Below are 21,609 nucleotides of genomic sequence, written 5' to 3'. Positions count from 1 at the left end.
CCCTTCTTTTCAAAAGATTAAAACTCTTTCTTCCTTACTTTCGATTAAAAATTTTTCGGATCATCCTCACTGTCAAATCTGTCATATGGCTAAACAACGTCGCTTACCATTTATTTCTCATAATCACCTTGCTTCCAGCCCCTTCGATCTCATTCACATCGATACTTGGGGCCCTTTTTCCACCGTTTCTCATGACGGGTTTAACCATTTCTTAACCATCGTTGATGATCACTCTAGAGTTACATGGATCTATATGATGAAATCAAAACGCGATGTTCTTCGGCTGATTCCTGAGTTTGTGACGTTTATTGAAACACAGTTTGGCAAGTCTATTCGCGCGGTTCGTTCGGATAACGCTCCAGAGCTGAAATTTGCTGAGTTCTTCGGGGCCAAGGGGATACTGCATTATTTTTCCTGTGCCCGCACTCCGGAGCAGAATTCTGTCGTCGAACGGAAGCACCAACACTTGTTGAATGTGGCCCGGGCATTATTGTTTCAGTCACAGCTACCCCTCTCTTTTTGGTCCGAATGCATTCGTACTGCCGTCTACTTGATTAATAGAACTCCTTCGCCTCTTTTGCTGAACAGATCGCCGTTTGAAGTTTTGCGTGGACAGGTCCCTGATTACGGCCATTTACGCGCTTTCGGATGCCTGGCTTACGCATCGACCTACACAACTGACAGACACAAATTCTCATCAAGGGCCCGAGCGACTGTTTTCTTGGGCTATCCTCCAGGATATAAAGGGTATAAGCTTCTCGACCTTGACAGCAATTCCATCTTTATTTCTCGCCATGTCGTCTTTCATGAGACGATTTTTCCTTTCGCCATTAATCCACCTCCTGATTTCTTTCCAACCATTTTTTCTGACTGTGTTCTCCCCTTACCGATTTCTGATCGAGTGGGCATTAACCCTTCTCTTGGGTCAACGCCTAAGCCCTCTTCCTCTGATACAAATCTTAGGCCCATTTTACCTGTTTCCCAGCCCAGGCCCACTTCATCACCACCTTCATTTTCAGCTACCCCTGCTCATACTTTCCCTTCGTCTCCTCCACCTACTGTGGACGAAATAGTCTCTCGCCCACATCGCCAGACCAAGCCTCCCCAATATCTTACCGATTACCACTGCTATCTTTTAAAATCCTGTTCCTCCTTTCCATCCTCTTCTTCAATTTACCCTCTCTCCTCCGTCTTATCTTACCATCGTCTTTCTCCCTCATACAAAGCCTTTGTGTTAAATACTTCCATCCTGTCTGAACCCAGAAATTTCAAAGAAGCTATATCCTCGGTTGAATGGAGGTCTGCTATGAAAACTGAACTCGACGCTCTACATGGGAATGGTACATGGTCTGTCGTGTCTCTCCCTAACGACAAGAAAGCGGTCGGATGTAAGTGGGTCTACAAGGTTAAGAGGAAAGCTGATGGTTCTGTTGATCGCTTTAAGGCGCGTCTAGTCGACAAGGGTTACACGCAGCAAGAAGGGGTCGATTTCCTCGATACCTTTTCTCCTGTTGCTAAACTTGTCACAGTTAAATTGCTCCTTGCTTTGGCAGCCACGCAAGGTTGGACTCTGACCCAATTAGACGTCACTAACGCTTTCCTCCATGGAAAGCTCGATGAGGAAATCTACATGACGTTGCCTCCGGGGTACACGCCTCACTCCGGTGTTGACTTGCCTCCAAATGCTGTTTGCAAGTTACACAAATCACTGTATGGGCTTCGACAGGCATCTCGCCAGTGGTACATCACTTTCGCTAATGTTCTGCTTTCTGATGGTTTTATCCAATCACCTGCTGATCACACATTGTTCGTCAAAAAGTCAGATACTTCATTCCTTGCTCTGTTGGTTTATGTTGATGATATCGTCATTGCCAGTAATGATAACGTTTCTGTTTCCCGCTTGAAGAACTTGCTGAAGCAGACATTCAATATTAAGGACCTTGGGAATTTGCGTTACTTTCTCGGGTTGGAAGTGGCTCGGTCTAAGCTGGGTATTTCTCTTAGTCAGCGGAAGTATTGTCTTGACTTGATTGAGGATTCTGGTTTTTTAGCATGTAAACCCGTTGCAACACCTCTCGACCCAGGTATCAAGCTATCGAAAGATTCGGGAGAAAGGTTAACCGACATTACTGGCTACCGTCGGCTCATTGGTCGTTTGTTATACTTAACGATTACGCGCCCGGACATTACTTACGCCGTCCACAAGCTTAGCCAGTATCTATCCTGTCCAACTTCGGTTCACCTCTTCGCTGCTCAGCGGGTCATCCGTTACCTGAAATCCAACCCTGGGCAAGGTATCTTTTACTCTGTCCATTCTTCGTTATGTTTGAACGCATTTGCCGACGCCGATTGGGCATCCTGCCCGGATTCACGTCGTTCCACCTCGGGTTTTTGTGTGTTCCTTGGTGAGTCGTTGATATCTTGGAAAGCCAAGAAACAGACAACCATCTCTCGGAGCAGCACGGAAGCTGAGTATCGCTCCCTTGCCAACGCAACGTGTGAGTTAGTCTGGCTGACCAACCTGTTAGGAGATCTTCACATCTCATTGACGGGCCCAGCGAAACTGTTTTGTGACAATCGCTCTGCAATTCACATCGCAACGAACCCAGTTTTTCACGAACGGACTAAACACATCGAGATCGATTGTCACCTCGTTCGTGATAAACTAAAGGCTGGTTTTTTGAAGCTAATGCATGTCCATGCACCGAACCAACTCGCAGACTTGTTTACCAAAGCTTTGCATCCTGCTTTATTCTCCAGTCTGCTGTCCCGAATGAACATATCAAGTCTGTTTCTCCCGGCTCAGCCTTGAGGAGGGGGTATTACAGATACAATTTTGATCGAGATAGATTAAGAAGGGATTAATACTAATCCCAATATCTGTTAGGATTAGTTATTTGTTCTCTCTCCTGGTTGTTACGTTTTCTGTTTCATTGCCCTGTATAAATGTACGTGTAAACCCAATTTGTAAATTCATTCAGAAAATTCCAGAAACTTCATCTTCTCCATTTGCAGTTTTCTCTCTGCTAAAAAAGTGATTTAGGTTTTTACCCATCCCGTCCATGGAGATGGATGTAGTACTCGATATTTTTCATAAATTAAGCAATTATTTGTGTACATCTACGTATGCCTATACCTCGAGATCGTATAAATCGGTTTTCATACATATACAATATATATACACACATATACATGTGTGTGAATCTCGTATATGTGCACAAAATCCATAAATACGACATCATTTTTTAAAAAAAATAATTTTTTCCTACGCGAATTTAATCAAACGTAACTTTTATATATATATATATCTTTAATTTTATAAAAATTTATATGTAAATTCAAAATTTTTTAATTATCTATACAAATTATTAAAATTAACAATAATACATATATAATCATTATTTTTGTTAAAATTTTTTGAATTATGATAACTAATATATTAATTAGATAATTACTGTAACTACCATACACGTGGGCACATTAATTAGATAATTAAGATACAAAATATTGAATCGATATATACGCGCTGATACGAATTATTTGTCCGTTCTGAACATTTCTAAAGAATCTGTGGGTTTTGTAATAGAATGTGAGGCATGTATGCTATGGTTGCATCAAGTGGATACACGCACTTATTGCCTCGCATCGACATACATGTGTGTGTATTATATAATAATTTGTACAAAATATCTCACTCGATCGACATCATTATGTCAGGAGTTTGTAACGATATTTTTTTTTTATAATCTATAACGACAAGATTATATTAGGAGGCATAGTGCTTCTGTTGGATCTTGCTTTCACTATGAGTGTTAAAAGAAACATTGGATGGTTTCTAAGTTAAGAAAAAAGCACTCCATCATTTTGCACATTTTCGCAGCACGAAATTAGGGTTTGAATGATCAATGATAATATATATATATATATAATCTTTCAAACCTGTTATTTATCAAATTAAAATTTGTATATATATATATATATAATAATAATAATAATAATAATAATAAAAGAATGATAAGAGTACAAACTAAAGAAGGGACCATATGTGGTTTATTTTAGAGTAAATTGATGGATTTAATAAATCTCTCATGTGGTTCATATTTATATGTATTACGGATATAGTGGAGGAGTTATATATTCGTAAATAATATAGTAATAATAATAATAATAAAAGAATGATAAGAGTACAAACGAAAGAAGAGGACCATGTGTAGTTTATTTTAGAGTAAATTGATAGATTTAATAAATCTCTTATGTGGTTCATATTTATATGTATTACGGATATGGTTGAGTAGTTATATATTCGTAAATAATATAGTATGAATTGATAAAGTATATACATGTATTTTGTAAAGTATATACTTGTGTTTAGAGGTGAAATTTAAGTGCAGAAATTCTGCACAGGCATGTAATATGGGCGTGTTAATTCTGCACGGGCTGTAACACGGGTGTGTTAATTCCAACACGGGCAGTGTTAGATTTAACACGGGTTGTGTCAAATGTAACACGGGTGTGTTAATTACATTACGACCGTGTTAGGTGCAGTATGGATCGTGTCAATTCTCTAAGAGAGTGTTAATTTTGCACAGACAATTGACACGGGACACGGTCATGTTAAATGTCTGGAACATGAAAAAATACGGCTTTTCGCATGAAAACTACTAAATGGATACAATTTTAATTTTGATGATGTCTCTCGTGGTTTTAAAAACTAGAAATGTCAGAGAATGTGAAACATACGAAATCTAATTGATTTTGAGAGATTTTTTAGTTTTGTTGGTAAAGAAACTTGCTACTTCTTCTCCATCTTTTACTGTTCATTTTTTTTCTTGGGTTTTTCTGTTTCGGACAACGTTGAGGAGCAAATCAATCGTTGCTGATCTTCTTTGTATCTCTAAACGTATTTTCGGGTTTCTCCTTTGTTCGGTGGGGAGGGAATAACGTTTTAGAAAAGTGTTCTACACGCCTAGAAGATTATATCCGGGTTCTTACATTTTTATTTTGATTTCATTGATTTTGTTGTTCTTTCCCGCTGTATCCGGACCCATCTTTTTTTTTCTAACACCATGTCCAATAGGACTAATGAATGAGCTCAACCAATGATATTTAATGTTACGGTTACCAACTTTGTTTGAGAATTCAAACACGACGACGTATGAAATCTCAAAATGTTCACTTGGCTATAACATTTGAAAATTAATATTCTTAAATGCAATTGTGTATTAATGAACGGCCCGTGATTTAACAATGTAATTATTAAATTAATATTCTTAAATACATTATTTTCCAGTGATCAATGTTCACTCCAACACCTTTAAAAAATTCAAAACTTGGTGGGTTGTTTTTTAGCGCATTTATTTTTTGGATAAGAAAAAAGGAAACATAATTCAAATGGACCGCACTGTCTTCTATTTGTTTTTTTCCCCTTTTAGCTTCTAGAAGGATATTATTGTGATTCTCATTACTACATTTTTTATTTTCTTTTTGCAGAAAATTATAAAATTTCCAAAAATCTTATCGATTAGATTATTCATCCCCGACAAATTCCATGCCAGAGACAAAGATATACAGGTCGACGAACGTGGTTTTACTTTCAACGTCTCGTGGGCCCACTTTTTTGTCAGAATGGGACCCATAGTAATTCCAGGTGACGTGGAATATTTTTGTACTATATTCGTGCATGTTAACATATTTAATCACCATCGTTATTCAAGACTTAATTTTCAATGTAAATTAAGATGCCTCAAATTTTGAATAAGTTTTATGTCAAAATAAATATGAATGTTCCCTTGAAAATCAATTTTCTCGATAACATGGTCCTGAAATTAATAACCATGGAAAAAAACAAAAAACTAAATTATGCAATTAATGAATATTCACAAAAAACTAAATTATGCAATTAATGAATATTCACTTTTATTTTGTTTTTGCCAATTTTATTCATAAAATATAGATAGGCGTTTGGAGGTTGTAGAATGGTAGAAAATATTTTCCTTGCTTCACGGATGTTAATGTGAAAACATATACACATAAGAAGTGAAGTCTCTTTTTCCTATCGTAAAAAAGTAGAATCCTTTATTATACATGTTTTGATTTAAAAAAAAAAACTTTATATTTGAAATTTTTATTAACAATGACAACAAAAACGAGTATAAAATACCCCACACGAATATTTAATGCAAATGGAAAACTATCTTTCTTATGATAATATTATTTTATGTATTCTCCAATGTTTTAGGCCAATAAAGTGGTTGGACAGAAATAAAAAAGAACATGATCTTGCGGGAATTAGATAGCTTATTAAAAAAAATCAAACAAAACCAAGAAAATTGATTTAATATAGATTGGTTGACTAGATTGATAAAAGATAGAATAAATATCTTTTCTAACCTAGATTCAAATCTCCATTTGGCAAAGAGCATTCATATAAATTTTGTGGATCCTCGAAAAGATGTAGTTGAGACGAAACCGGATAAAATTTTAAATTACTAAAAAAAACTATACAGCGAAATAATCTATTTTCATCCCCCATTCAATGGAACAAACAATGCTGTTTTAGGTATATAATATTGTTTTATAATATAGTATTTGATTAATGGAAGGAAAGGGCAAATCATGGTGTGTGTTTTTGCCTCGTAAAGAAATCAAGTTTTTGTCCAATGGGCGAAATCAAAGGGGATGATAATATAACCACAGTTTCTAGAACATGGCATTTTTTGAAAGAAGAATGATAATGACATCATCTTTGTCCCTTTTGACTTCCATCAAATTTAGTGGTACTGCTTATCCCTCCAAATTGGTTCACAACTCCACCCACAATATAGACATACATACATATATACATATGTGTATATATTTTCAAAAAAATATCAGCATCCGTTTTTTTTTCTAAATTGGAGAGAGCGATTGGAGATGGGTGTTTGATCATTGAGACATTTGCAAGGTTAATAAATAGAGTGAACCCATAATAATAACATACAATTATTTTACCCACATGTCTGTGGTTGACTGTATGTTCAAAGGTTGCTTCCGGATCCAGGGATATGTAGGTTGGGTCAAAGGTCCAGATGAACTTCTTGGTTTGACCAAAAAACAATAATAATATTTTTTATAATATGAAAATTTATCGGATTTTTGACCGACTACATATATTAGAAACCATGTAAATATTTTTCCTCAAATGAAGACTCGAATCCGGAATAAAAAAAAAACTTTGTTCCCTTTTATACCCCATTTTGGATATTATAATAATAATAAGGTTGTAGAACATATTTAATTCCATGTCTAATTTCATGATTCCATCTAGGGCATTATGGCGCACAACCGTTTTAATATAATGCTATATAAAGGATAATTCTCTTAAAAAGTAAAAATGTTTGATATATATATATATGTGTGTATATATCAGGTTCACATGTCTAAACCATCTATCATATAGATATCACACTGCAATAATACACAGTAGTAATTTTTCCCCAAAAGAAAAACGAGTGGATCCTACGCGGCACGATCTGTGGCGTAGATTGCTCGTAAAGCGGCGCATAATAGCAATCCGTCTATCGGCCTTGTAATTAGCAATTAATGAGACACTAAGCTGATTAATTAGCAAACTAATCCCACTATTTACATCTGATTACTCAAAAATAACAACCCGCTACCAGCACTGATCGGTTTCCCAGTTTCTCCCGCCGTAACTGCCGAATCCGGAGATCCCGGAGGAGGTCAACGGCCGACTCCGCCGCAGGATCCGACGGTCATAAACGGCTCGTTTCTCTGGATCCGAGAGCGTACAATAAGCCGCGTGGATCCTTATGAACTCGTCGGCCGACGAGTTTTTCCGATCGATACCGGCGACGTCAGGGTGACAGATCCGGGCCAATCTCCGGTAAGCCGTCTTGATCTCCTGGCTCGTGGCACCGATCGGGACTTCCAGGATCTCGTACAGAGACGCGCTAGGAGACACGCGCCGCCGCAGCATCGGAGGATCCTCGGCGCAGGTGTAGGAGCAGGAGGCGGCGGTGGCGGAGAGAGGTGGAGGGATCCTGGCGCGAGGAGACGGAGAAGTGGGGGAGAGAGGGGGGGAAGGGGAGAGGAAGGGAGGAGAGAAGGAGGAAGGGGAAGAAGAGAGCATCTTGCACGTCGTCGTCTGTTGGATGCGTGAGAGGGCAGGGTGACTGGAGGGGGACGGAGGAGGGGCTTATTTATAGGCGAGAGTTGGATTAGCGCTTTTAATTACTTCAACTAATTATTTGATTAAATCGAGTGTAAAGTGATCGGGGATATATAAATAATAATGAACGAATCTAAAAAATATGAAAATTGATTTTTAAATAATACTAACATTTATAGCAAATTTACTCACAATCCATTGAATCCAAGGATACCCATTTAGATTATAATTTAAAAAGAAAATTAAAAAAAAAGGTGAGGATAAGAAAAGTCGGGATGGGGGAGATGAGTCAGCAGAAGGGCTTATCCAATATCCAGTTAACAGGAAAATTATTGAAGCGATAAGAATGGACGGTCGGATTTGCCAAATGAAACTGTAACTTTCACAACGAAATTAAAATCTAAATTTCAATAAAATCAGATAGGCAGACCAAACACAATCCTTACATATTATTTGATAATTTCGGAATGGGATGCAAATCTAAGTTTACACGATCCATGCTTTTTCAAAAAAGTGTTTCTTTTTTTTTTATTACAAAAAGTTAGATCAATGTGCGACTTTACTTATCGAGTTTGAGAAGATGACTCGGACTCACTTATTATGACTCGGACTCACTTATTATCATCTTCTAGCCGAACACTCAACACACGAATCATATATTATACGCTTATTCCATATTGGTCTGTATATATATATATATATATATATATATATATATACGTACGCATTTATACAATAAATTTATTCATAGCAGATGACAAGTTGCGAAGACAAATTGGCAATTCAATGATATCAGCAGATGGTGTCGGTATTGGATTTACAATATCTAATAAAAAAAACATCATTAGTATTTTAATTGCTATTCTTGTGACGAGAATGTGGTTACAGATGTCATTCATCACAAAGAACAGTCCAGTCGCAATTTAAAACAAATCGTGAAAATCCCATCACCCCATGATCTCATTACGCATATGGTAACATTTTAAAATATGGTTTAGATAACGTTGCTGCTGTATGATTATAAGAAGAAAAGAGACGGATGGACCGCTGTCAATTTTATATCGTGATGCAAAAGTTACCGCTACTATTACGTGGGTGCCACGTTCCCAATTGCTCAAGTGTTACATTTAATAAAATATAAAATGCATGTGGATACGTATCTGCGTATATTTTTATATAAAATATATATATATATACCATTAACAACATTATCTTTTGTGTCTCTCATATTTTGTTCAAGCAATTTGTGACAGTGAAATCGTGAAAATTCCATTCACTGCGCCACCAAAACTAGATTATAATAGAGAAATTGGGGTCTTGTAGGAGGACGACCATGTTAAAAATCGTGAAAACCGAATATTCGTCTACCTTCATATTCGGATTCGGGTTTCGGCCGAAAATTTTCGCTGGTTTTGCGGATACCCGAGCCGGAAGAGGAAAAGAGGTGGGGTGGAAACCGCGGATATCCAAAGCTCGGATACTTGACACCATGACCGAGTAGTCCAATGGAAAAACCCGAGCCTATGAAACTGAGGACGTTCCGAAAGACTCGGTATCCGACCGGTACTCACCCCTAGGTTCTGGGCAGTCGTTAGATTTAGACAACATCAGCTTATAAGCCTAAGGGATTAGATAGGAACCCGGACAGGATATTATGCATAACAAATCTTTGGCATCATATTAGCCTAACAATTGGTACAACCAAGAATCTGAACCACTCGACCACCCATCTTGTCTCATCAGGTAAAGGTAGGTAATAACCCCTTCTAGCTAATCAAGATTCAGATTCTTACCCAAAAACGTGCTCTAAGCTGCAGAGATTTCAAGTATGTCGTCTAAATTCGGATCTCAGACGTGTCTACTGCAACCCCAAGAATACAGAGCTCATAGTTGTTATCCCCTAAAACGACGAGCGGGAAAAAGACTGATTTTTGGAAACGAGATATTAAACTTATACCGGGAATAGGGAAGAGCATGATCCGTACCCGTGAAGCTGGTTTTATTTCTCCCTGAATTTTGACGAAGCCCATTTGAAGTAGCCACAGTTAGCTTCTGGATTAGATGAAGGCCCCTGCAGGAAAAACATAATTCAGAGATCCTTTTTTTTTTGTTCCAGTTCTTGTCTGATCGATATCCAATGGGTTCGCATGATTAGAGCAAGAACCAATACCTCGGCTCGAGCACATACATAGAATCTCCGACCAAAAGTGGGACCTGGTTTTTTCACTACACGGGCCACACACTGTTCCTTATGGCCCTTGCAGAGAGGTATGCTGTTCTGCATTAGGTTCTGTATCCTTTGCCACTCCTGTAAAGCGGCATTGTTCTTGTTTTTTTCTGAAGACCCGCCTTCCCGTTCATCTGTTGAAGGACCCGATTGATCTCGATTGCTTCTTTGTTCACCGTCTTCCGAGATATTATCAGCTCGGAAGCTCTGATCAGAATTCAAGATGTCTGCTTGAACAGAACAAACGTCTCGAGCATCGGTTACTTTTGAGCTTGAGGCGAAGAACGACTTAAGAGAGAGTTGACATGATTGGCTTTTCCTCGCCCTTTTCCGATTTCTACCACTGCTGCAACAAACATTTTCAGTTCTCTCATACCGACAGATTCCGCCATGGAGGCCATCAGTGTCCCCTCTGGAATCTTGATCTGCTCCTTTAATGCCACAAGCAGTGGATTCACTCTCTAGAGAAGAACAAGGTTCACTTGAAGATGAGCATAGAACTTCTGTGGTGTTGACTTGTTTATTGGCCTGCCTTTTCATAAATACTGACACTGAGAAAGGGAAAAAAAAAAGAGTGAAAAAACAGTAAATGCTTAGATAACAACACAGGAAGACAGCAATAGATGAGTTTCGAAGGGCGAAATGACAGCAGAAATAAGGAAAACGTCTCGTACCAAGAGTTTGCTGGAAACCGTAAATAACGGGTAGATATCTCGATGCTAAGGACGGGGTGCTATGTTGGGGGGTGTCGGGGAGATCATCAAAAGTAGTGAATACAGGAACATGGTCTGATCCTTCTAACTTCATGCCCCCTCCTCCTTTCCATCTGTAAGTGCAAGCGAGTTGAGTTCACGTAAGCATTCAGAGACAAAACACAGAGAAAAACATAACACTAGCCAACTATAGTCTCTAAGACGAAACAAGAACGGCAACAATAGCATGTCCTTGAGAGAGAAAGCCTTACTTACCTTTTTGGCGCATCTCCATCATGCTTCAGCCGCTTATACTGTGTCAATATATTGCATTCCTCCACATGACAGGCAAGAAAGCTATGGCCTTGCTCATCTTTCTCTTGATGTAAACATGACCCAGCAACTAAGATATGATCGATTCTTGACCCGTAATTAAATTGTTCTGCTCCAGTACTTGTAGACCAACATGTGTATGCATCTCTCCTGACACGAGTTAAGAAAAAACACATGCGATTGATAAAAGAAAAGTTCAATGGCCAGGTAACTGAATGACTATAACCAAAATACGTTACCTGTCAGGATGTCTTGTCCGGAAAACATCAGAGAACGGGCCTCCACAATCAACCAGCAAAGATCTAAACCACTTCCTGAGCCTACAATTTCAATGACATGGAAAAGAAAGATATAATCAGAATGACTGAGCGAAGCAAGATGCTCTGAGCAAATCACGAGTATCAGTATCAGTATCTACACACTCGTTTTTCTCAAAATCGGGTCCAGCATCACACCGATCTATTGCAAATGGAGCAATATTGAGGTCGCCGACAACAACTACCCTTCTTCCTTGATGCAGAAGACACTTCCATCTTCTCTACAAGAAAAACTTACAAACAGTTAACCGAAAAGACTATCGATAGAGGCAACTCATCATCACATTCAGATAAGACTTACCTCTAAGATACTGAAGAACTTTTGCTTGAACTCGATCCTCTCAGTATCATCAGCTCCAGCCCGAGGCCCATATATATTGAAGACAACTAACAAAACCAACAGACATTAAGTGGTATAGGTGCTCTAAAATGGCATATACAACGAGAACAATATCACATTATTAATCCCAGAGAATTAACTTCCAAAAACATAGGTGAAGATCAATGCTTTTGCCATACCGAAATGACCGTGATCAGTTGTAACGCACCGTCCCTCGCTGTCCACCTTAAGAAGCTCATGTTTCTCAAACTCTAAGAGCCCTTCAGCAGCTTTCGACGTTTCATTCCTCCCACCGCTTGTGTTATTGTTCACAAGACCAGTGAAGCCTTCTTCTGCTGCAACTGGCAAAGCAACCTCGCAGCTCGAAAATGCCGACTTTACCCGGCAAAACGTTGCAACACCTGACAATTCAACATCGTTAAGGCTTCAACTCTCTCTCTCTTTCCAAATTCACTGAAAAAAGCTCGAAACTTTTCTCTAGGGTTTGCCGCTTGCATTTAATCGGTGGTCGGGAAACAGCTTATTTGCTCACCAGAATAACCAGTGCGACCTCTCTCGCAAGTACGAGTGCAGGAAAAAAAGGATTCATAACCATCAGCCATTGCCAAATCCGCTGTTAGTTCTTGCCTTCTCAGCTTCGTCTCCTGAATTTGGAAAAAGCATGATCATTACGAATTCATCGGGAATTACAAGCAAAACCCACAACCAAATCTCAGAAAAAGAGTGAGAATCCGAAATCTACGAACCTGGAAGCAGATGATGTCGGCATCGAACGAGTCAAGGAGCTTGAGGAGAGAACCAAACTGCGAAACCCGCTGCCTGAGCCCATTAACGTTGTAAGTCACCAACTTCATCCTCTCCCTAACCGGATTACGCCCACCTTACTCCGCCCCTCCCGCCGGATTTTCCCGCCGGTGAGTCACTCTCCGCGAATTCCACGATCGGCCACCGCGAGAGTTGCGAACTGTAAAAAGACAGAGTCGAACGAACAACCCCAATAGCTCAACGACGGCGTTTTGTCTGGCCAGTGACGTGGACGGTTAGGATCTAAACACAAAAAACGTCTTCATTATCTACGGTCTAAAATGCTTGGACCGGCAAGTACATGAATCATTAGTATTTTACTGAACAGCTCCATATATATTGGGCTTTCACATAAACGTCGGCCCAAATTACAATCATCTGGGTTCAGATAATGGCATGTACTAATACGGATGTAAAGATTTTACACGTATGTATTTACTCTTTTTATACGTAAAAAAAAGCAAGAGGCATTGATCATTCGGTTCAAATTAATACAAAAAAATATATATTACAAAACGAAACTGATATAATCCAAAACGATGAACTATCATACCGTAATTTTCTCTCCGAGACTACATGCATCTACGTATATACGCGAGTGTCAAATACGTATAATCGTAAACCATGCATCGTGGACCGACATATATAGTCCTAACCAACAACTGATTCGAAATAAATAATTATATTCAATAGTGGAGGAGGTCAAAGCCCAAATAGAAAAATATCAAGAGAGGAGGAATGTCGTTGTCAGGTCGGTAACACAAACCAACGAACATAACCAAACCATAATATATATGTCAACTTCAGTTAACCAAAGTCAAGTGTAGTGAACGCGACGAAACTAAATGATTAACCCTTCAAAAAAATTATAATTAAATATATTATATATACCGATTTAAATCAAGTTCAGATGTATATATATGAAATCTATACACTTTAATCGGAGAACTAAAGGTGTAGAAAGAATGGAGAGGGACGCCGGAGAAAGCCGGAGAATAGCGGTAGGTGGCCGGGCGGAGATAGACACGAGAGCGCCGTTCCGGTCGGTGAGGGAAGCCGTGGCATTGTTCGGCGAGAAAGTTTTGGCCGGAGAAATCTACGCTAACAAATTCCAGGAGGTAAACTAATTACTGGTCTCCACTTTGATTTTGATAATCTGGTTATAAAAAATTTACTTATGACAATCGTTATTTTGTTAATATTACAATGTAAAAATCACATGGTATAGTGATTATTTATATCTCCGGCTAGAAATCAGACGCACCAAGTATTAGCTTAAGCTAAATTAAAAACGGATTTACACTCTAATATGAAGTTATGCATTATTATACAAAATGTATGAATATTAACAATCATATTATGAAGACAATATATATAACTTAGATTAGGAATTAGAAAATATTCCTGTAAAATACAACTCATGTATCCATTAGAAACACTAACCACGAAACCACCAATTATTAAAATCTAATAACTTACGTAGATTAATTTCGCATTCTCGTGATATAGTTGATACATAAGTTTTGTTTGGGTCCGTTATAGACCGCTACATCAAATAAATTTACATGTTAGGTAACGTAACGTAACGACAGTGATATACTTTACATTAGTTGCAACGCGTACATGGTGGAGTTCAAGCTTCTGGTCCAAATTAAAGGCGTTTTATTATGGTTCAGTGGACAATTTCAGTACATGGGTCCCTGAATATATATACATATGTACACGTATAATTATAGATAACTCGGGCGTACGGCGTTTCTTGTGTGCAAAAATGTGTAAAATTCATGAATGCTTTGGCCCCATCTCGTGTACTTGGCTTTTATGTTCAAGGCGACAAATCAAATATTTTCAAACACGTCTGTTAGATCAGCATGTCTCCTCTGGCTCATGCTGGTATGTGAGAATACGTACAGTACTTCCTACATATGCACGTGTATATATATATACACACATATATATAACCTGCATGGTTTGCAATATGCACATATATTTGTATGCATGTACGTTCATGTCTCCTCTGAATCTAGTTTGAACATACATGTGTACTTATAACACCTGTGACAAAAAAAAATCAAGTTAGTGTAATTAATATGTTTTTTTTTTAAATATGTGCATATATTTGATCCAACTAATCATCATGTCTGAAATATCATATACGTGTATACATGCATATACGTACAATACATACAATATATTAAGCTATAACGTGTGGAATGAGAAATAATTATTACGGAAAACACAAATTACATCCCATTTGAAATTTGATCCGATCTTTCAAGCATGTCATGTCGTTGTTATGGAATGAACTTCTCGCGACAAAATCTATCTTTTAGTGTTTATATATATATAAAGTACATTTATTTTACCAAATCGGCTGATAAGAGTTATAAAAAAAATTAATCGGCTGATAAGCATGCACATGCACACGTTCGTCGATCGATACAGGTGCGTACAGACGTAGCGATCGCGAGCCCTAGCCCTCGATCAAGAATACAAGCCCTGGCAACCGATCTCGAGCAGACAAAACAAACTCTTGCAAAAACCCTAGAACAAAACTCAGTCTTGTCACATCGAATCAAAGCCCTAACACAAGAACTCGAACAAGCCCGTAAAGAGATCCAACTGCTGAAAGCGGACAAGAAAAGCCGCGTAGACAATCCGGACATCGAGGAGATCAAGTTCGTGGAACAGCATCAAGTAGTGACGAGTACAGGGGAATACAACAAAGCAATTGATCGAGAAGATCATGAGATAGTTGAGGAGTTCGAGAAGAGGAGGCTCGTGAAATTCGCGAGTCCGCCCAGACTCACTCGTGTGATGTCGAGCGTCGAGGAGGCAAAGGATAACAAGAAGAATGATCTAGAAAGACCTCCTTCGGTTAAGAAGACGAAAAAGAAGGGTTTTGTTCCATTCATGGTGCGATTTTTCTCTAAGAAGAAAGAAGACAGTGAAGAAGATAGCCAGTCTCCGGAACACGTGCAGTGATCATGTAAATGGATGATGATCTTTTGATCATTTATGAGATGGTTGCATAAATTTCATGTATGCATTGAAGTTTGTAAAAGGTTTTGATCGCAATATTGTCTTGTACGGTGGAGAAGAAGAAATAAAATCTCGATGAAGCAATTGAGTTCAATAGCCATTCTTTTCAAACAAAGTTTTGTGAAAATTAGATATTAATAATATAATTGATTGAAAAAAAAACTCAGAAAGAGATATACAGTTCAGATTCTTGATTTGCAGGATATATTTAAGATATTACATGCTGTTGACTATAGATGTTGATCAATTTTTTTGTAATAATATGTAAGAAATTATTTGTCTATATATACAATATATATATATATATATATACCAAATGTTTTGAGATCACACACGGACCAAATACAAACATTTTAATATTATAAAACTTGTTATTCTTCACAACACGATCGAACAACTCCTGATTTGATTCGCAGGTAAATAAAATGCAAAAAAATGAAGAATGTTGCAAGAATGGCGAAAAAGAATATTCTTATTTAGAAAAAAAAAACAAATATATATCCCATACCCTTCGTTGTTGACATTATTGTGCAATATTTTGATTGGTTTTTTTGGGGGGTCAAATTTCACAATTAAATAAACTAACATCTTGAAATATGAAATGAACTTTATTTTATATAAAATAACGTCATATGCAATAATTTTATTTTTCGCTAAACCTATGTATAAAAACATCAAGTACCCGATTCGAGTTCATTCAATTCAATTAACTTAGTGATTATTCAAATTATTTGAAAACATGTATACCTTCCAAGATTCCAACACTTTAATGTGCATATTGAAATAGTAACTCTCAAACTCATGTTTTCAAAATATTAACGCGCAGTAGATTAAAGAAAAGTAATTGTTGGAAATTTACACACGCACACACACACATATATATACACACTATATATAGCGCTTATAATAATTAAGGTTTTATAATTTGAAACTTTTTGCGTATACATTTGTGTCTAAAACTAAAAGAAGGGAAAACAAAACACAAAATAAATGTAAAAACTAATAAAAAACATATATATATATATATATATATAAAGAGTAAATAGACCGAACTGAAGGAACGAGGCCATAGCGAAACTTTCACAGAAAAGGAATAAAAAGAGCAAAAGAGGATGATGCAATCACTCCTTTCTTCTCCTGGAAATAACGTACTTTGAACCCTCTAAAGCATCCAAAGATCTTCTCGGATCCGCACAAGCCCATATACATTAATTACTATATAACTCTCTGCCTACATTTATTAATTTTCATATTATAATTACATTCTTGATCACTCTTAGCTCATGTAATAAATATATACATGTATGTATATGTATATATGCGTGCAAGCGCATGTGTCAAGTGTGTGACCACATGCATGAATAGAACACAAGTTATGTTAATACGCATAACTAAAGAGCTATGGTTTCCACATCCGACAATTAGTTGTCTTTCGTTTTCGTCTCATCAGGCTGTCTTCAGTAGCCTTAATTAATTAAAAAGTTTCATTTTAGTCCACAAGAAAAAAAAAAATACAATATATATATATATATATATATATATGTGAGAGGGAAGTGGGATTTTGTAAAAAGGCTACGTACGAAATCGCATCAGTTTGAGATCTTGTCGATGTAGACTTGCGTTCTTGAGTTGGTTTGGTTTTCTTGTCTTTAAATGGCTCTCTCATGTGTACAAGTAACTAAAATGAATAAATAATAATCAACTCCTATACTATCTTTTCTTTTCTTTTCTTTGGTTTGATTTTTTTGACTTAATGTCTATTTTGTTTTTCTCACGCGCATTTTAAAAAATGAAAAATATAAGTTATATGCATGGTTGCAATCGATACAAGGGGGTTAACGTGATTATATATATAAGATGGATGTTTCAAAGTTTTAGTTTTGGAAAAAAAAAAGTTTTTGGAAAAAAAAATGTGTTCACATTCGGTTTTGGTTAAGAAAAATAGCATTATCTCTTCTCTTCAATAATTTTTTAAAATTATTCAAGATCTAATAATTTGTTTTGAAAGATACCACATCAAATAGTTTTTTTAGATCTATTCCGTGTAAAATAAAAATTCTACATTATTTAGTTCAATTCGGTATGATTTTATGTACTCGGATCGAAATAGTCGTACGCCTAAATATAAGATTTTTTTTGGTAATCAGGTATCTTGAGACGAACCCCAAACTAATTTTGGAATCGAGAGCAAGCCATTTGATTGGAATTATGCTTCCCTCTCCCAACTTGAGATTCGAATTCAGGATAAAACTGACGTTTTGCATTCTCACTTCACCGTTTGGACTATCCAAGTTAGTATATGAGATTCTTTATTTAGTATGTGGATCAAACATTGATTTAGAAAAAAAAATATTTATACATACACTATTGAATTGGAATGAGATTCTCAAAGCAAAGTTAATCGACGTAGCAGTTTGCACCGTTTATCCATCTACCCAAAATGATATTGTATCCACCACGATAACTCATTTCATGTCCAAAAGTATAAGATTCGATAGGTATTCTATAACGAGTGATGATATTTTGTACGTAAAGTCGATGTTTTATTATAATAAACCGACCACTTAAACTCTATCGGTTACGAGCTTCAACATATTTTCCCACGAGATTTACATTACAACCTGTTATATAAAAAATAATTTATAATACTAATAATAATAATTCTAAATACGAAAAGGAGAAGGAGTATCATATAATAATAAGGTGGTGGATTATTATTAAAATATATATTCGTCGAGGAGCATATAACGAGGCGGGTGCAGCAAAAAATGCATAAAGTTTTCAATGTCACAATAATTAGCGTTGTTTACGAAGTGGTAAGGGTTCAAACTACAAAATATATACCCTCCTTTCGAAAAATGGCTGCCACCTAACTGCCACATTCTTTTGTTTTCCCATATATCACTGTATACTTTTACATTCATTTCATCTATCTATCTATCTATATCTACATGTATATGTGTAAGAGTGGACCGATCGACTATATAAAAATATATCATTTCAGCAGGAAAAACGGATCCAGTTATTTTTGGCCCGATTAAATCGATTTCAAAGGGAAAAAAAAAATAAAAAAAAAAAAAAAAATCTTCGTCGCATGTCATTTTTGTTGCCCGCGGCTCGAGGAGGGTCCTCTGGGAAATCTCTGTAGAGAAGGAAATCTTTGTCACGCGCTTCTTGCTCGCGTTAGCCGTAACCGTCCCACCATGAGGACATAAACCCTAAACCTAGCTTGACCGAAATCTAATTTTAATTTAATCATGACAAAATAGCATAGTTAATTGTTGTTATTGACTTATTAATGACTCCACGCTTCTTAAACTGTATGTTCTTAAACATCTTAATTTTTAATCCACCTTGTTTAAATATATACACCATTTCATCATATGAATTTCGGACCAATTGATTATGGATTGACATATATAGTTCTCAACTGTAAAAGTAATATTTACAAAGATACGGATCGTATTTTATTTTCATGAAAGTTTAAACTTATTTGCAATATACTAGCAACATGTTTTTTCGAATTAACAGACATTAAGTAGTTAAATTAAACCCAAACAGGCAAGCCCTAATAAGCGTATATATATATATATATATATATCATTACATAATTAGGGGATCGTAATTACTTCATCATCAGAGATGATTAAGGAGTTACGTACCTAATAAAGGGAAATAATTACAGCTTACATAGGGAGACTAATCAAACACTGCATAATCAAGTAACCAGCTATATATAATCATATAATTAATTAAGTATATATCTTCGAGACGCGTATAAGGACCGGGGATTTAATCCGGTGGGACGCCGGTGAAAGAGCTGAGGCTGAGCTCGAGAGAAGCACAAGGTCCTCTTCCCACGTGGCTGCGACGGTCACCGTTCGATTGACCGGACGTCCAGATCAATCCTCCGCCGTTGATGTGATCTTCGCCGCGCATGGGGAAGAGAGGGAGGGTCCTTCGGTGTTGCAGATACGCATCTCCATCTTCGTGATCTCCATCCTCGTCGTCTTCCATGTCTTCGTCTTCTTCGTGATTATCAGATTGATCAGGACAGAACAGGGAAGACTTTGGTCTGTTGAAGAAGTTGTAAGGAGGTGAAGAGTAGTATTGGTGATGATTATGATCCATGTTGAACCAGTTGTAGTTCATGCTTCCTCCGCCATTGATGCCGCTGCTTCCTCCCGTAGGCGATATCGAACAGTCCTGTGTTCATAATCGCCATTATTATAACAATACAGTGATCGATGATGATGATGATGATGCACAAAAATGAAACTTATAAAAATGATATTGATTTATGAATCATTCACGAATTCATAAGTTTATATAAGCACATATATATACTCATCTCATAAGGGCAAAGACATCGCAGCCATTAATATATATCCACTAGATCGCCACGAGTTTATACTTAGTATACGTACCTTATATGATCATCGGTCTACATGCAAATTAATACTTGTAAGAGGTGTATATTTCATATGACGCTATATATCATGAAAAAAAATTGAAGATCCATATAATTCGTTTGTTTAAAATAAAGTTTTTGTGGGAGTGAATGTTCATGAAATTCTTAAGTAGGATTTTAATAACATGTACTTCCTCTCGAATGAGACGTACCACAGATCCATAGGCATGGCTACTCATGTAGCCATTAGAAGCATTAACCGCGCAGTCAGAACCAGAACTTGCATGATAGTGATTACCTTCAGAGAATAATAAACCAAGAAAACCATATATATTAATTAGTGAAAACGCCCACACTGATAACAAAATTTAAGGTGAAGACGAATAAAAAACATGTATATAATATAAGTTTCTCCCTAATATATTTTGTTTCAAGACTATATATATCATGCACGTGTATGTGTTTCTAGTCTCCGTTACACATCAAAGAAACTGTTTCAATGTGTAACTTTTTGTTTACCCAAATCAAGATCCCTAACCTGATATGTGTCTGTATATGCGTGCGTGTGTGGGTACATGATCGATTAAAATCATCATGATGAGAACAAAACAAATGAATAAAAAAGATCACCATTGCCAAAGCTGGGGAATTTGTTCTGAGGAAAGAGATGATCTTGATCAACTTTCGCGGGAGTAATGCCGTTGAGGGAGTCGTTGTTGCTGCTGTGATGATGATGATGATGATACCCAGAAGAAGCTCGTTGCATGGGGATGCCATGATGATGATGATTAAGAAGAAGTTGATGATGGTTGTGGTTAAGATGGTGGTGATGATCACTCGCCGTATTGAGAGAGGTAGGAGTGGCAGTAGTGCCATTGAAGCGCTTCTTCTGACGCTCACGGGCCTTGTGGTTCTGGAACCAGTAAAAGACGTTTTTACCCTCGATCTTGCCGTACTGCCGGAGGCGGGCGGAGATCTTCTGGATCTGGTCGGCCGTAGGAGACCGTACGCCGCTGTTGTAGTAAAGGTCCTTGAGGATCCTGATCTGGTCCGTCGTCGGAGTCCACCTCGTGCTCGTCTGCCTACTCGCGAACCCTCCTCCGTTCTTGCCGCTGCTGTTGTTGTTTCCGCTCTCTTGGTCGGCTTGTTGCTGCTGCTGCGTTGGTTCCATTTCGTTCTTCAATGACATATGAAAGAAGATCAAATATCATAGGAAGAACAAGACCGAGAGAGAGAGAGAGAGAGAGAGAGAGAGAGAGAGAGAGAGAGAGAG

General features: G+C 37.3%; 4 protein-coding genes across 10 annotated transcripts in view; 1 reads left to right on the top strand and 3 right to left on the bottom strand.

Moving 5' to 3' along the window:
* Window positions 1-7,415: 7,415 nt before the first annotated feature.
* On the bottom strand, window positions 7,416-8,196 carry LOC104807497 (chaperone protein dnaJ 11, chloroplastic-like). Its single transcript, XM_010532785.2, has one exon. The coding sequence runs from the start codon at window positions 8,129-8,131 to the stop codon at window positions 7,655-7,657; it is 477 nt and encodes a 158-aa protein (XP_010531087.1). The 5' UTR covers window positions 8,132-8,196; the 3' UTR covers window positions 7,416-7,654.
* Window positions 8,197-9,000: 804 nt separating this feature from the next.
* On the bottom strand, window positions 9,001-13,051 carry LOC104807495 (DNA-(apurinic or apyrimidinic site) lyase 2). 5 transcript variants are annotated; one of them, XR_770764.1, is made up of 12 exons: window positions 12,826-13,051; window positions 12,612-12,723; window positions 12,259-12,480; window positions 12,041-12,126; window positions 11,845-11,960; window positions 11,662-11,742; window positions 11,366-11,572; window positions 11,072-11,223; window positions 10,341-10,948; window positions 10,156-10,241; window positions 9,964-10,031; window positions 9,001-9,750 (listed from the first exon to the last, which is right to left on the bottom strand). XR_770764.1 is itself a non-coding variant. In XM_019201885.1 (11 exons), exons 1-10 carry the CDS (start codon window positions 12,931-12,933, stop codon window positions 10,170-10,172), a joined length of 1,764 nt encoding a protein of 587 aa, XP_019057430.1. In that variant the 5' UTR covers window positions 12,934-13,051; the 3' UTR covers window positions 9,001-9,750; window positions 10,156-10,169. The 5 variants fall into 5 exon arrangements, 3 of the variants coding, with proteins under 3 accessions (XP_019057430.1, XP_010531086.1, XP_010531085.1); XR_770763.1 differs by having other exon boundaries at window positions 9,964-10,241; XM_019201885.1 differs by lacking the exon at window positions 9,964-10,031.
* Window positions 13,052-13,847: 796 nt separating this feature from the next.
* LOC104807494 (WEB family protein At2g17940) lies at window positions 13,848-16,001 on the top strand. Its single transcript, XM_010532782.1, has 2 exons — window positions 13,848-14,001; window positions 15,329-16,001. Exons 1-2 carry the CDS (start codon window positions 13,849-13,851, stop codon window positions 15,866-15,868), a joined length of 693 nt encoding a protein of 230 aa, XP_010531084.1. The 5' UTR covers window position 13,848; the 3' UTR covers window positions 15,869-16,001.
* Window positions 16,002-19,695: 3,694 nt separating this feature from the next.
* LOC104807845 (protein WUSCHEL) overlaps window positions 19,696-21,609 on the bottom strand; it is a 1,959-nt gene continuing 45 nt past the window's right edge. The window contains exons 2-4 of one of the 3 annotated variants that reach the window (XM_010533272.2): window positions 20,967-21,513; window positions 20,549-20,634; window positions 19,696-20,131 (exon numbers count right to left, since the gene is read on the bottom strand). In XM_010533272.2, the coding sequence (XP_010531574.1) occupies window positions 19,718-20,131; window positions 20,549-20,634; window positions 20,967-21,507 (1,041 nt within the window). In that variant the 5' untranslated portion in view covers window positions 21,508-21,513 and the 3' untranslated portion in view covers window positions 19,696-19,717. Of the gene's footprint in view, window positions 20,132-20,548; window positions 20,638-20,966; window positions 21,548-21,609 lie in introns of those variants that run through there. The other 2 variants (XM_019201837.1, XM_019201838.1) reach the window with 2 other exon arrangements.

Source organism: Tarenaya hassleriana, unplaced genomic scaffold, assembly GCF_000463585.1.
Source record: "Tarenaya hassleriana unplaced genomic scaffold, ASM46358v1 Cleome13, whole genome shotgun sequence".
NCBI classification, from domain to species: Eukaryota; Viridiplantae; Streptophyta; class Magnoliopsida; order Brassicales; family Cleomaceae; genus Tarenaya; species Tarenaya hassleriana.
This window is presented reverse-complemented; position numbering and strand designations above follow the sequence as displayed.

Excerpts from the sequence above, each read along its gene's own strand:
- LOC104807497 (XM_010532785.2), bottom strand. The coding sequence starts at position 8,131 with ATGCTCTCTTCTTCCCCTTCCTCCTTCTCTCCTCCCTTCCTCTCCCCT.
- LOC104807495 (XM_019201885.1), bottom strand. The coding sequence starts at position 12,933 with ATGAAGTTGGTGACTTACAACGTTAATGGGCTCAGGCAGCGGGTTTCG. Across the intron at positions 11,961-12,040 it reads AGTTCTTCAGTATCTTAGAG|AGAAGATGGAAGTGTCTTCT; the intron begins GTAAGTCTTATC and ends TTTTTCTTGTAG. Across the intron at positions 11,573-11,661 it reads CGGACAAGACATCCTGACAG|GAGAGATGCATACACATGTT; the intron begins GTAACGTATTTT and ends AACTCGTGTCAG.
- LOC104807494 (XM_010532782.1), top strand. The coding sequence starts at position 13,849 with ATGGAGAGGGACGCCGGAGAAAGCCGGAGAATAGCGGTAGGTGGCCGG. Across the intron at positions 14,002-15,328 it reads ACGCTAACAAATTCCAGGAG|GTGCGTACAGACGTAGCGAT; the intron begins GTAAACTAATTA and ends CGATCGATACAG.